Source organism: Plectropomus leopardus, chromosome 13, assembly GCF_026936395.1.
Source record: "Plectropomus leopardus strain MGB_pleo_1.0 chromosome 13, ASM2693639v1, whole genome shotgun sequence".
Lineage (NCBI taxonomy): Eukaryota > Metazoa > Chordata > Actinopteri > Perciformes > Serranidae > Plectropomus > Plectropomus leopardus.
This window is the reverse complement of record NC_142188.1, coordinates 19,120,894-19,133,852: the sequence shown is the minus strand read 5'-3', so window position 1 is coordinate 19,133,852 and position 12,959 is coordinate 19,120,894. Positions and strand designations below refer to the sequence as shown.

Below are 12,959 nucleotides of genomic sequence, written 5' to 3'. Positions count from 1 at the left end.
TGCGCAACATTTATACACGTATGTTTTTAGGTCTTTTAAGCTGTATTGCCCTGTGTAAAACATTTGTTAGAAAAGTCATCAAAAAGCCATCACACGTAATGAGTTGCATGTCTTTGATGAAGTTATTAAAATAATTACATAACTCATCACATTTTTAACAGGGTAACTGGTAATCTGTAACAAATTACAGTTCAAAAGTAACTTTCCAACACTGATGATGGGAAGTCATCTGTTATTATTTTCTAATTTCTAAATCCTGATCATCACTTAAAACTGTGTGGAAAGCGTCACCAACTGTAACACCGCCAGCCACTTTAACGCTCCTGTTTCTAAAGGAATAAACACCTGGTAAAACATGCACCACTGATTTTCACACTCATATTTTTCATACTTACAAGACACTGACAGTGATAGGAATTTCATATCATGTGTCAGTTTCTCTCTTTAATCATAAGACACCTGTCTGCTTCCCCTTTCCAGCATACTGAGAAAATGTTTAATTCCTTTAAATAAAACTGAAAATGTGAGCACAAACAGTTTTGAGAAGCAACTATTGGGGATGGTGTGAATGCATGCATTCCACTTGTTTACTGTAATTTTCACTCAGTAACCTGTACGTAATTATAGTCTGAATATGAATAAATACACTCACTTGGAAACCTTATAGTCTGCGGACAACAAACAACCTTTGCCTTTTTATTTGTGCAACTTGTGGAGAAAGGAAGATGATAACAAATAAAATAAATAGCCTGTATAATAAAACTGTTGTCATAAATGGTTGAGCACTTTTAAATAATTCTCTGATGGTGTTACTGTCTAAAATATGTCTTCACAAAAAAAACTGAAAAAAACAAACAAAAATACAGATCATCTTCAGATTGCTGCCAATAGTTACCAACAAAGATCAACGACCAATCAATCATTTTGCTCAGGTAGCAAAAGAAGACTGATGTTGGTCCAGATGTCAAAGGGTTAATAGGAGTAAGCAAAGCTCAATATGTCACTGTACTGTAATGACTTTCGTATCATGACTGAAGTTATACATATGGCACCATCTAGTGAACAAATGAAGAAATGGTCTCTATTGTGGAAATACTTCTTCTTTGGGCCAGGTTTATTTTATAGTGAAAAAAGAAAAAGAAAAAAGAAGGCCAAAGAGTAGGTTTATTTATTTAACGCTAGCGGTTTACACTTTGTCAGCTTGCTTGTATGTTTTTATAAATGTATGTTTTGGGTGTGGGTGTGATGGGAAATCCCCAACAGAGGGAGTAGTCCTGCAGAAAGCCTCATGTGTGCTGACGCGCATGCGCAGAAACGACGTCTGCCTGTCATTCTACACTTTCACTTTGCGCAGTAAGATATCGAGCAGCTTTCCACCAAAACTACAACAAAAACACACAACAAACTTCCAGTTTAAAGCCATGTTTGATGGACTATAAAGGAAGAAAGTATAATTTCGTCGGCTCAACCTTCTTTCTTGAACACTGAATAAGAAAACGGACCGTAAACAAAACCGTTAGCTAACTCTGGAGCAACAATGTTCTGACATCTGAAGTGAGCTAACAGTCCTCTGTCGCCTCTGAGCTCCTGCACAGGTGAGTACATGATTATTGTGGAGGCAAAGTTGCTTTTAGTAGACTGTTTGCTCAACCAAGTCAACCTGTGTATGAGTTATCTGACTTTTTTAAGCTGCCATTATAACTTTGCTAATCCAATAACAACAAAGGGGTTTACCAGGATTGTTTAGGGAGTGCATGTAAAGCGCCTGAGAAATTCCCTTAAGCCTCTCTAAAAATGCACAACCCTACCTCCATCGTCAATATTCATACTTTACAGTGTCTGGCCTTTGATGGCGTGATTTTGAGATTTTAAAAGAAGACATGCATTTCTCACCAGCTTAACTTTAAATGGTTGTATTTTTTACATATTTTAACTATCCTCAGAGCCCCAAAAAGTGTTTCTTGTGTGCCAAGTTCCCACTGCTTAAAAATGTATATTTGAAGGACCTTCCCTGCTTTGCACCATCTCCTCCTCTCACAAATAAACGAACGGTCCCTTACATTGATATTGTACGAGCAAAGTGCAACATCAAGAGCAATAAATGTGATTAAAGATTTAATAAAACCGTTTCCACGTGGCAAATTAGCTAATTGTATAGAAAAACAAACTGTGCACCACAATGGTATCACAGAAAAAAAACTAATAATACTGATAGCAGCTGTACAATACAGTAAAAACATGATAGTAGAAGGCTTTAATATATGACTGATATTTAAACATGTTGCATAGAGGGTTACAAGGTTTACCAACATCTAGTAGTAAATAGTAGTAAATAAATAAATAAATGAAATAATAAATTTTTCATAGAGAGCTTTTCAAGCAGTGATATATATATATATATATATATATATATATATATATAGTTTGCATTTATGTACACATACATGAATGCTCTATGCACATGAATCAGCACACATATGCACATTTTTTAAAAATAGTTATGAACAGTCAACTGTCACAATGTTTCCCCTGCAAATGTAGAGGCTGATGTGTAAAAACATAAGAGGCTTCAAGAAGATCCACAGTGCCTTGATGAAGATCTACAGTGCCATCCATAATGTTTCTCAACAATGAAAGATTTTGCATTTTGCTTCTTTTTTTGCAGCGGTCTCTAATAGACTGCCTCTGTTGCCCTGCGGCTCCAGACCTCTCACACAATGGAACGGACTGCACTCAAACAGAGCCAGCTGTGTGGCCCCTGGGAAATGAAGGAAAGACTTGGGACAGGAGGCTTTGGGCACGTCTACCTGTACCAGCACCTTGTAAGTTCTGTCATCCACCTTTATGCTAACCCAGCCCAGACACAGATGTCTCCTATTATTAAATTTAATTATATATAGCACCTGTTGAAACGAAGTTATGATGTGCTTTACAATAAAAACAATAATAAGCAAACACAGGCATGTCCAAGATGCAAGACAGGAAAAAATCGTATAAAACGTAACAATAAATATCATCAGTTAAGAAAACTATAAAAACTATAAAGCAGAATTTTAAGAAGAGGTTTAAGAGTTCGCGACTGGCAGCAGCATTTTGTACGAGTTATAGCCATTTTTTTCTGAATAAAATGCATTGCAGCACTAAAGTGTGGAAGAGATAAAAGCATAGATCACCTTTTTAAAATCTGTACATCTTGGTTAAATGTCCCCGTTTGGCAAAATAGGACTGCTACACTTTACTCAAATGGGCACTAAAAGACACCTTGAGTCAAAAATCCGTGTCTGTGTTTTGAGCAGGAGTTGGGTGAGAAGATTGCAGTGAAACTTTGCCGCTTGGAGCTGAACTCCAAGAACAAAGACCGCTGGGGCAGAGAGATTCAGATCATGAAGAAGTGAGTATAAATCATCCAGTCTTGTTCACAAAGTAACAAAGTAACAAACTTAACTGTACATTTTCTTCTTGTTATATCATCGCTGCATGTTTGTCTCTTTGTGTTACAGGCTGAACCATGTGAATGTTGTTCAGGCCAGAGAAGTACCAGAAGAGTTGAGCTCAATTGCTTTAAATGACTTACCTCTATTGGCCATGGAGTACTGCTCAAGAGGAGACCTACGCAAGGTACCAAGTGGGTATTTTATAAAGACTCCAAACACTTTGTTTTCTTTTCAAACAGTGCACTGTTAACCCCAATATCTCTGTATTTAGGTGTTGAATAAACCTCAAAATTGTTGTGGGCTGAAGGAGAGTGAAGTCCTCTCGCTGCTCACTGACATTGGTAAGGTTTTCTTACAAAAAGTCACTGTTATCACATGTTGATGGAGAAATTGATGTGTTCTTTTTAATTTTACAAACACAGGTTCTGGTATCCAGTATCTCCATGAAAATAAGATCATTCACAGAGACCTAAAGCCAGAGAACATAGTTCTTCAAGAGATTGGTGGGAAGGTGATCTTTTTTATTTTTGTACATGCATGCAGCCTGTGTAATCTTTAGTTTTATATATTATACAGTTTTCTGTTCCTTACTCTCATTGTAAAACTGTATTTTTCTCCAGCTTGTCCATAAAGTAATAGATCTGGGTTATGCAAAAGACCTCGATCAAGGCAGTCTCTGTACATCCTTTGTTGGAACTCTCCAGTATCTGGTAAATGTTGCATCAGTAATGAATCCCTGTTTTTTTTTCATTAGATGTTGATAATTAAGTCTTGTTTCATAATTCCATCTTTATGTGTCCAGGCTCCAGAGCTGTTTGAGAGTAAACCCTACACTGTAACTGTGGACTACTGGAGCTTCGGGACAGTGATCTTTGAATGCGCTTGTGGCTTTCGCCCCTTTTTACACCACATGCAGCCTGTGCAGTGGTGAGTCAACACAGCAGCAATGCAACATTGTATTCTGAAAAACTTGAGCAAACCATTGACTTTGAAACATGCGTTTGGAGAATTTAACATTCAACGAATTCTGTGTATCTAACTTATATTGCAAAATATACACGTGCAATCGACTTATCCTTTATAATCTGATGAATGTCCATACAATATAAATTACTCCAGAATGTCTCTCTAAAATTTTGATATTGAAGTATTACTGTAGTTCCTTAACGATTATTAGATAAAGATACTGAGCAATACAGAGTCACTGTAAGCCCATTATATACAGAATACTATTGCTGGTATGATATACACTCTTTATTGATGTTGTGGTTGTGATTACAACATTTTTATTAATCTGCGAAATATTTGCTTGTGCTGAAATTGTAGACAAAGTAGCAGTGTTTTTTCTCTGAATGTTTGGAACACTTTTTGGATTGATTTGATTTGATTTCTTGGCTTTATTTTTCGATCTTTCTTTGGTTTGTTTGCTTTTGTAGGACAAGTAAAGTCAAGAACAAAGGCCTGAAAGACATCACGGCAGTAGAGGACATGAATGGAGAAGTCAGATTCTCCACACATCTCCCATATCCCAACAATCTCAGCAGGTAGAGACACAAAAAAACACTTTCTCATACCTACCAGTCAAATGTCCGTCATTATAGCATCATAACAGGCATCTAATGTGTGTGTGTGTGTGTGTGTGTGTGTGTGTACATAGGCCGCTGCTAGAGCCAGTTGAGTCTCTTCTGCAGATGCTGTTACTGTGGGACCCTGCAACGCGTGGTGGAGGGCTGGATCCTGACACAAACAAGCCGTACTGCTACACAGCCCTGCAAACTATTCTCAACATGAAGGTTAATAATATGAACCTTGCTTGTATTTTACTTAAATCCGGTTTTATTGAGTGCATTTGTGGTTTTACATATCCCAGCTGAGGGTAAAGCGAAACATCCTCGCTCTGTGCTTTTTTTTCCTCAGGTGATTCATGTGCTGGACATGACTTCAGCACAGCTGCACTCTTTGGTTTTGGGTGCTGAGGAGAGCTTACACTCCCTGCAGCTTCGTCTGGAGACACACACGCAAACACACATCTCCCCGCTGAGTCAAGAGCTGCTGCTGGAGACGGGAATCTCCCTCGACCCACGCAGACCGCCCGCACACTGTCTGCCAGATGGATTGGTATGTGACACACGCACACAAAAAAATATCTCATGCCATACAGACCCAGCCACAAGTACACACGCAGCAGATGACCTACTCTTCTCATCTCCACATTTTAAAAAAATACAGTTTTTGTTTTGAAATTTTGGGTAGCTCTACTACTCTACTAATGCCTTAGTATTCCAACAGTGCACTCAACATTTTCTTTACAGTGGGTCTTTTCTAGGGGTGTTGTAGGGATTATTTTGATTCTAAATTGAAAATTGATCAAAGTGAGCTTTCAGTTTAGATAATTAAAAATCAAACACAGGATCCCTCCCAAAAAAACAACCCCAAAAAACACTTCAATGAAAGACAACTCAGCATAGCTTACCAGTAGCTTGCAGCTGCACTTTTCCAGACACTGTGGCCACTCCCGAAGTCAGAGATGATCGAGAAACAACAGAACTGGAAATTTTTCCTGCTTCCCTGAAGTCGCTGGTTTAGCAACCTTTTGGCCTTACCCATGTGTCATGTAAAAAAACAAATGTGTCATTGCCAAAAAAAAGTTTGTAGGCTGTGCAAGTGAAGTGACAGTGATGCATGAAAGAATTACCCTTCTGCCATCCAGCGGATCTTTGTCTTTATGTATAACAATTTATTTCCAGTTGACTGGTGAAATAAAGTATCATCATATTTTAAATAATTTATTGAAATTTAACCGTGAAGCCTAAGTCAGTACTTATGAACCAAGGATCTTTTGATCTTTACTAATTGAGACTCGATTCTCTAACAGAGATATAGCCTTCAGTGCTGACAAAAGAATGTTTAAGTTGAAAATTGAACCGAATCACAAACTTAAATTCAGAATTCAAATCAAATCGTGAATTTGGAGAATTGTGACACCCCTAATCTTTTGTGGAGTAAAAATAAATAAGGCAAATAAGTTAATAGGTGTAATAACTGACAAATTGTTTGCAACATGTATGAATGAATGCATGAGGATTGTTTGTTTTTTGCCTTTCTGTCTCCTCTGGAAGAAAATGTATCAGTGATATTTGTTCTCTGCTTTCAGCGAGGCTGGGACTGCTCCATAGTCTTCCTTTTTGATAAGAGCCTCACCAAGTACTCTGGACCACTGACTGCCAGACCTCTGCCAGACAGTGTCAACTTTATAGGTGAGATATTTAACTGTATACAGAGCTGTAAAAATGACAAAAGTTACTCTTCAGTCTGTTTGTCTGCTGCTGCTCTCTGAAAGGTTTCCTGGAGGCTGATGAAAGATGAAAGAATGAAAAATGTTGATAATTGGATGAAGTAAATAAAAGTGATCGGCAGTGTGCAAGATTTATACATCCTTCTCAGTTAACAGTGAGTTTTTGGTCTAACAAATATGTCATTAAGACCATGGATGGATTACTGAATAGGCCTTCCAGGCACAGGCACCAGGGCCCAAAGTGTCACGGGGCCCCCTGGCCTTTTTTTGCAAAATATCCCTCAAATTTACCAACCGGGAAGAGACTCAAGATAACGACAGAGACGCAAAAATACCATAAAGAGAAGCAAGGGAACTGCAGACACAAAAATTAGTACAGAAACAGGCAAAACAACCACACACACAAAATTATCTTAAAGAGACCCAAAAAACTACAATGGCTCAGCAGTTGTTGGTATAGTTGACGGCGAAGGTGAGGTAGAGTACAGGGCCACTGTTGTTTTTTGATATAGTACATAGTATTTACTATTATTGGATATTTCTTGAAGTGAATATTTCTAATATTTATATAGCATAGTATGGTAATTCATCTTTAAGATTTTTTTTGTGTGTTGTTAGCTGTGAATAAACAGCTGTAACAAATGTACTTTCCTGTGGTGGATGAATAAAGTATCTATCTATCTATCTATCTATCTATCTATCTAAAACACAGTAACCTTAACAACACACAAAATGACTACAAAGACACACAAAAGAACCACAAGGAGACACAGTTACCTCAAAGAAACACAAAATTGCCTCATTAAGACACATAATTACCTCAAGGAGGCCTAAATAACTACAAAAAGACACCAAACAACCCCAAAGAGACAAAGAATGACAAAAAAGATACTAAATGAACACTAAGAAACACAAAACCACAAAAAAAAATGCCTAAGAACTACAAAGAAATGTAAAACCAAAGAGAAGTGGTGGGGCCCATTTTCTCACAATCCACCCATGGTTAAGACATGTTTGAGTGCAACATCTATGTTGATGTTTTTACCTCCAAAATACTTTATACATTGTAGCAAATGCACTCAAAATTATTTTCCAGGTTAATGTGGGAATCATGTGTTGTCTCAGTCAGGGAAACAAAGACACAGCTGCCACTGTCTGCACTGAGAAAAGTTTGGGGAGAAGCAGTCAGCTACATCTGCGGACTGAAAGAGGACTACATTCGCCTGTACCAGGGACAGAGGGCTGCCATGTAAGTGCACAAACACACATGCACACACACCCACACACTGAAGCATCCTGACCTTTTGTTTGTGTGCATGTAGGCTGAGCCTGCTGCGCTACAACACCAACTTAACGCGGTACAAGAACCTGCTGTTCTCCCAGTCACAACAGCTCCGAGCCAAACTGGCTTTTTTTAAGACCAGCATCCAGCATGACCTTGAGCAGTACACCAAGCAGAGACACGTTGGTATCTGTGAGTGGATGTTAATCTCCTGCTGTGATAAATAATTAAAAGTCATTTACCGAAGCTTTTAAGTGAACTATCTGATGTTGTTGTGTGTTTTTTGAAGCTTCAGAAAAAATGTTGAAGACCTGGCAGGAAAATGAAGAGAAGGCTGATGGCTTTACAAAGGTAGAACAGATGTTATGTACCTGCAGTAATGAACTTCCTTGCAGTTATTTAAAAACACTACATGCTATAAGGGTGCTTTCTACTGTAGGTTGCAGATGTGGGGTATCTGGATGAAGAGATTGTGGCTCTACATTCTGAGATTGTGGAGTTGCAGAGGAGTCCATTTGCCAGGAGACAGGGGGATGTGATGGAACAGCTGTCAGTAACTTTCTTATATATATATATATATATATTTTTTTAAGGATGCTATAAAGGATGTCACTTTTTTTTTTTGCATAAACAAAATGCCACAAACGTAACAAATCCCTGCAAATGTAATAGCTATCACATTTGCAGGAAATTACGTCTATCAGTTGTAGTGGGCAACTGCTACTTGATCATCTCTGACTACGGAAAATGTGTTACATTTGTGGGATTATTACATTAAAAGCGTCAGATTTGTATTACGTTCTGGTTTATTATGTTTGTGGGCTGTCATTAGATTGGAATACTTTGCTTCTCAGAGTAGAGATTACTGTATTTCAGGATTTTGAAATCTAATTTCATACACTTGGCAGTTTTTTCAATGCTCACATTGGCATCTGGCTATTGTTTTAAGATAGGCTTGAGTATTTATGAACCTGTTCTTTAAAAATAACTGTTATGCATAACTTAACTCTCTCTCTTTGCCTTTTTTTTCCAGTGAGGACAAGGCCATTGAACTCTACAAGCAACTGAAAGCTAAATGCAAAAGTTAGTATGACCCATTTTCACATTTAAAATATCAGACATGAGTCATAGGGGCTCCTGCTTTACATTGGAATAAGATTATGTTTGTTTCTATGGATACGCCTTAGTTGTGTAACAAAGTACTTGTCCGACACAAAATATCCAGAAGGATTCACTGAACAAATGTGTCACAGGGGTCACTGTTTAATTAATTCCTTAGCATGGCTGTTATTTTGAAAAGGAGGATTGCGTGTAGTGTTGGTTTACAGACTGTAAGATGAGAGTATGGACAATCACAGGAGTGTGTGTTTTTGCAGGTCCTGACCCTCCACATGGCTACAGTGACAGCTCCGACATGGTGAAGATGATACTCCAAACAGTTCAGAACCAGGACAGAGTGCTGAAAGACTTGTACACTCACCTGAGGTAATTCATTTATAAGTGAAGTCCAAAGAGATACACACACAAACTTGCAAACTTCAGCACCACTGAGGTTTCATTGTACAGTTCCTGTGTGTCCTTTGTGTTTTCCTCATCTTCCTCCTTTTTTTTCTCCGTAGCACAATTCTGGTGTGTAAGCGACGCATTGTTGATTTATTCCCGAAGTTGGAGAGGGCCGTAGAGAACATAAAAACCGCAGAGGCAGCAGTTATGCAGATGCAAATGAAGAGACAGAAAGAGTTCTGGTATCTACTTAAGATAGCCTGTGTGAGTATATAACAAATGGCATGACAGAAAGTATTCTCAGCTATCAGTGATTAATAAATGTACAAGTCAAATTATACTGTAGATAATACAGTGTGTGTTTGGGTTTTTAGGCCCAGAGCAATTCTCCATCACAGTCACTTCTGCAACGGCCCACTGACAGGTAAGATCTGTGCAAATCACAAGTTTGACTTAGCTCAGTATTGATTAAAATTATATCTGAGAAACATTGTCAAAGGGAACAGTCACACTAAAACATCATGTGGCTATTTGTCATCATTTGTCATGATACGTTTAAATCTACACTTTGAAAAACCAGTTGAATGATCTCTTAAAACCAGCTAATGGGTTTTCTACAAATCACAAAGCTGCTACAAGAAGTCGCCCCATGCACCTCAAAGTCTAGAAGCTTGTAGAAGAAACTTGACTTAAATTCTCCTCAATGACTATAACTTGAAGACAAAAATATGGAGCCCCAAAGTCCTGAAAGATTTTATATCCTTACTGATTTGTGGGTCAGAGGTGGTAATGCCCAGGAAACACTTGAAAACTAGTGATGTAAATAACTAACCATTAAACTGTTAACAATAAAGCTCCTTTGTGCAGCACAAAAAACCTGCTAAAATCTGGATTTTTATAAATAATGGAAAATGTTTAATTGGCATTCACAGCCCCATCAAATGACTCTGCAGTTGTCATGTGTATTTATTGGCTCAAGCTCTGATCGGCATCGATGAGAACACAGCACTGGCGTGATGCAATGACACGCCGTCACAAAATGCCGTCTGTCTCTGCCGAAGCAGCACTCAAAACATCGCTCCTAAGTAGTCTGTACTGAATTTGAAAGACACAAGAGATAAATAAAAATAAATATCTACTATAACATTTTCACCAGCCTCCATGCTGCCATCTACTGCTTACAAACCTGTTCTCTTTCTCTGGCCTGTCTGTGGCGTTAAAAGCGACACACCAAAAAAAAAAAAAAACAACAAAAACACATAGAAAGGCATGCTCGTCAGCTGGAGAGCCATGCTCATAGCTCTGGTCTACTGGCAATGGGAAAGCTAGTGGGAAAACTCTCACCAATGCAACGCAACTTGACCTAATAGATAAAGTTAGCCGTTTGATGCAAACTCAATGTCCTTGTTGCCAAGCTCACACTCCCGCAGCAGTAGTGTCATGTTTTTTTTATTTTTATTTTTTTACCAATTTTAAATACGTTTTTTTTCTGTTGCAGTTATTTATATTAGCACCGTACAGTTAATTTAGAGGGTTTTTTTTTTCTCTCTTTCAGTGAAACCGTGCATCAGTTACTGGATGAGAACGAGCGTTATCTGAGTCAACTAACTTCTCTGCTGCAAGACGCCACCCAGGAGATGGAGCACAGTGTGATGGTATGATATGCAGGAGTGAGGGAGTGTGTTCATCTCAACCGATCCCTAAATCTATTTACTGCTGGCTATTTTTGACTAACTTAAAATACATAAATGTTATTAGTCTCCACATACTGTATATGTTCACTCATCTGTCTTCTCAAAACCATACGTTTGAATTCAGTCCATACTGTATCGTGCAGGTCGACTGATTCAATGTCAAGTTTTGAGATGGGAGAATGGCATGAAAATGTTTAGTAGATGTTAAGTAGCACGGTATTAATGTGTTTGTTTCTCTTCAGGATCAGGACTGGAGCTGGACTCAGTACGGAGCAGTGACAGCCCAACCTCAGAAGCTGTAAAAACTGACCAAAGACTCTGTCATGAGTCAAAGATAATATACTGTACACAAGTGCCTTATCAGAGTTACACTATCTGAAAGCTTTGTGATCTCATACTGTGTCTTTTACTGACATTTACTGCTGTAAGACAACATATGAAACAGCCTGATATGGTAAGCTATTCATGTTTTAATTTAAATGTATATCATTGAGTTTTAGCTGTAACCAAGACTTATTTATATAACTGGTAATATGATTAGAATAAAACATTGCTGCTGACAAAGTGTGCATGGTGGAATGTGGATAAATTTTATAAATGTATGGCACATATATCATGTTTTTGTCTTTTCTCTGCAAGTGTTAAACTGTTGAAGTTATTAAGTATGTGGTTCTTTACACTTACACAGTGGACTGCCTGCACACATAGACGGGAAATTGCTTGTTTATAAGACCCTGGGTTCAAAAGTCTTCTGGGAGCTGCTGAAATCCAAACAACAAGGAGGCAAAACAAAAGCAAGTTGCATGAAATATTATGAATGAAAACAAAAAAAATGTTAACAGGGTTGGTTAAATGAAGTGCATTTAGTTAGGATGTCTCATTTTGATTTCAACAGAAAATTATCTTTCATATTTGAAAGAATTATTAAAGGAAGAGAAACATCAGTATAGTCTGCTTGTATGAAAAGTGCTATACAAATAAAGTCTGACTGATTGACTGATTGATGCTGTCAGGTGCAAGAGTTCATTGTAATAATGAAATTCATATTGTAAGCAAAGCAATGTGGCATCTCCATCTATTGTTTTAGTTGAATACTGACCTTCATAAGTCCACATCATAGTTTGAGGTTTAGGTTTAACAGTTAAACTATGTCTGGCAAACCAGGCGTACATTAAACAATTTAGTAAATATTTTCATAATTAGTGGATTCACTATTTTAGGTGAATATTAGGTGACACTGAATTAATATTACCACAAAAATATTTGAATCCCTAAGTGTTGGTTTTACTTACCTATGAGTATCTTAAGGTTGCATTTACTCATAAAACTAAAAATGAAATATGTCAACATACATCCCTACAATTTATTCAGCTCTATGCAAATAGCTTATTTGGGTTTGTTTGATAGCTTATAAACATCATCTTAACATGTGTCATTATTAACATTTTACCATTAATGTTTACTTTTATTTGTTTGTTTTATAAGAAATAAAATACAAAAATACAAAAGATATAAAATATTCACAGACACGGTCAGGTATTGCACAAAAACAAGATTAAAAGTATGTAACGCCGGGGTAGAGCGTGTATAAAAGTGAAATGTGAAATGTGAAGACTGCGATTGGTTGATTCTGGCAAATAGAAACATGGCTTCTTAACATAATATCGCTGAGCATCATGGGAAAACGACTAACTGAGCGTATTTGAAGGCAATGTCGCCGCCATACTTTCAACAAAAGCGTCAACGTCCTT

The 12,959-nt window shown here is 37.6% G+C and overlaps 1 protein-coding gene across 2 annotated transcripts; it reads left to right on the top strand.

Moving 5' to 3' along the window:
- The first annotated feature begins 1,319 nt into the window (after positions 1-1,319).
- LOC121954423 (inhibitor of nuclear factor kappa-B kinase subunit alpha-like) lies at positions 1,320-12,209 on the top strand. Of its 2 annotated transcripts, XM_042501915.2 has the most exons (22): positions 1,320-1,595; positions 2,666-2,822; positions 3,297-3,391; positions 3,501-3,618; positions 3,706-3,775; positions 3,857-3,945; positions 4,055-4,144; positions 4,237-4,361; positions 4,871-4,978; positions 5,092-5,227; positions 5,352-5,552; positions 6,589-6,691; positions 7,855-7,978; positions 8,052-8,203; positions 8,301-8,362; positions 8,451-8,560; positions 9,045-9,094; positions 9,388-9,496; positions 9,631-9,778; positions 9,889-9,938; positions 11,070-11,169; positions 11,451-12,209. In XM_042501915.2, the coding sequence occupies exons 2-22, from the start codon at positions 2,718-2,720 to the stop codon at positions 11,508-11,510; spliced, it is 2,205 nt and encodes a 734-aa protein (XP_042357849.1). In that variant the 5' UTR covers positions 1,320-1,595; positions 2,666-2,717; the 3' UTR covers positions 11,511-12,209. The 2 variants fall into 2 exon arrangements, with proteins under 2 accessions (XP_042357849.1, XP_042357850.1); XM_042501916.2 differs by lacking the exons at positions 1,320-1,595; positions 2,666-2,822 and having other exon boundaries at positions 3,501-3,625.
- The last annotated feature ends 750 nt before the right edge of the window (positions 12,210-12,959 follow it).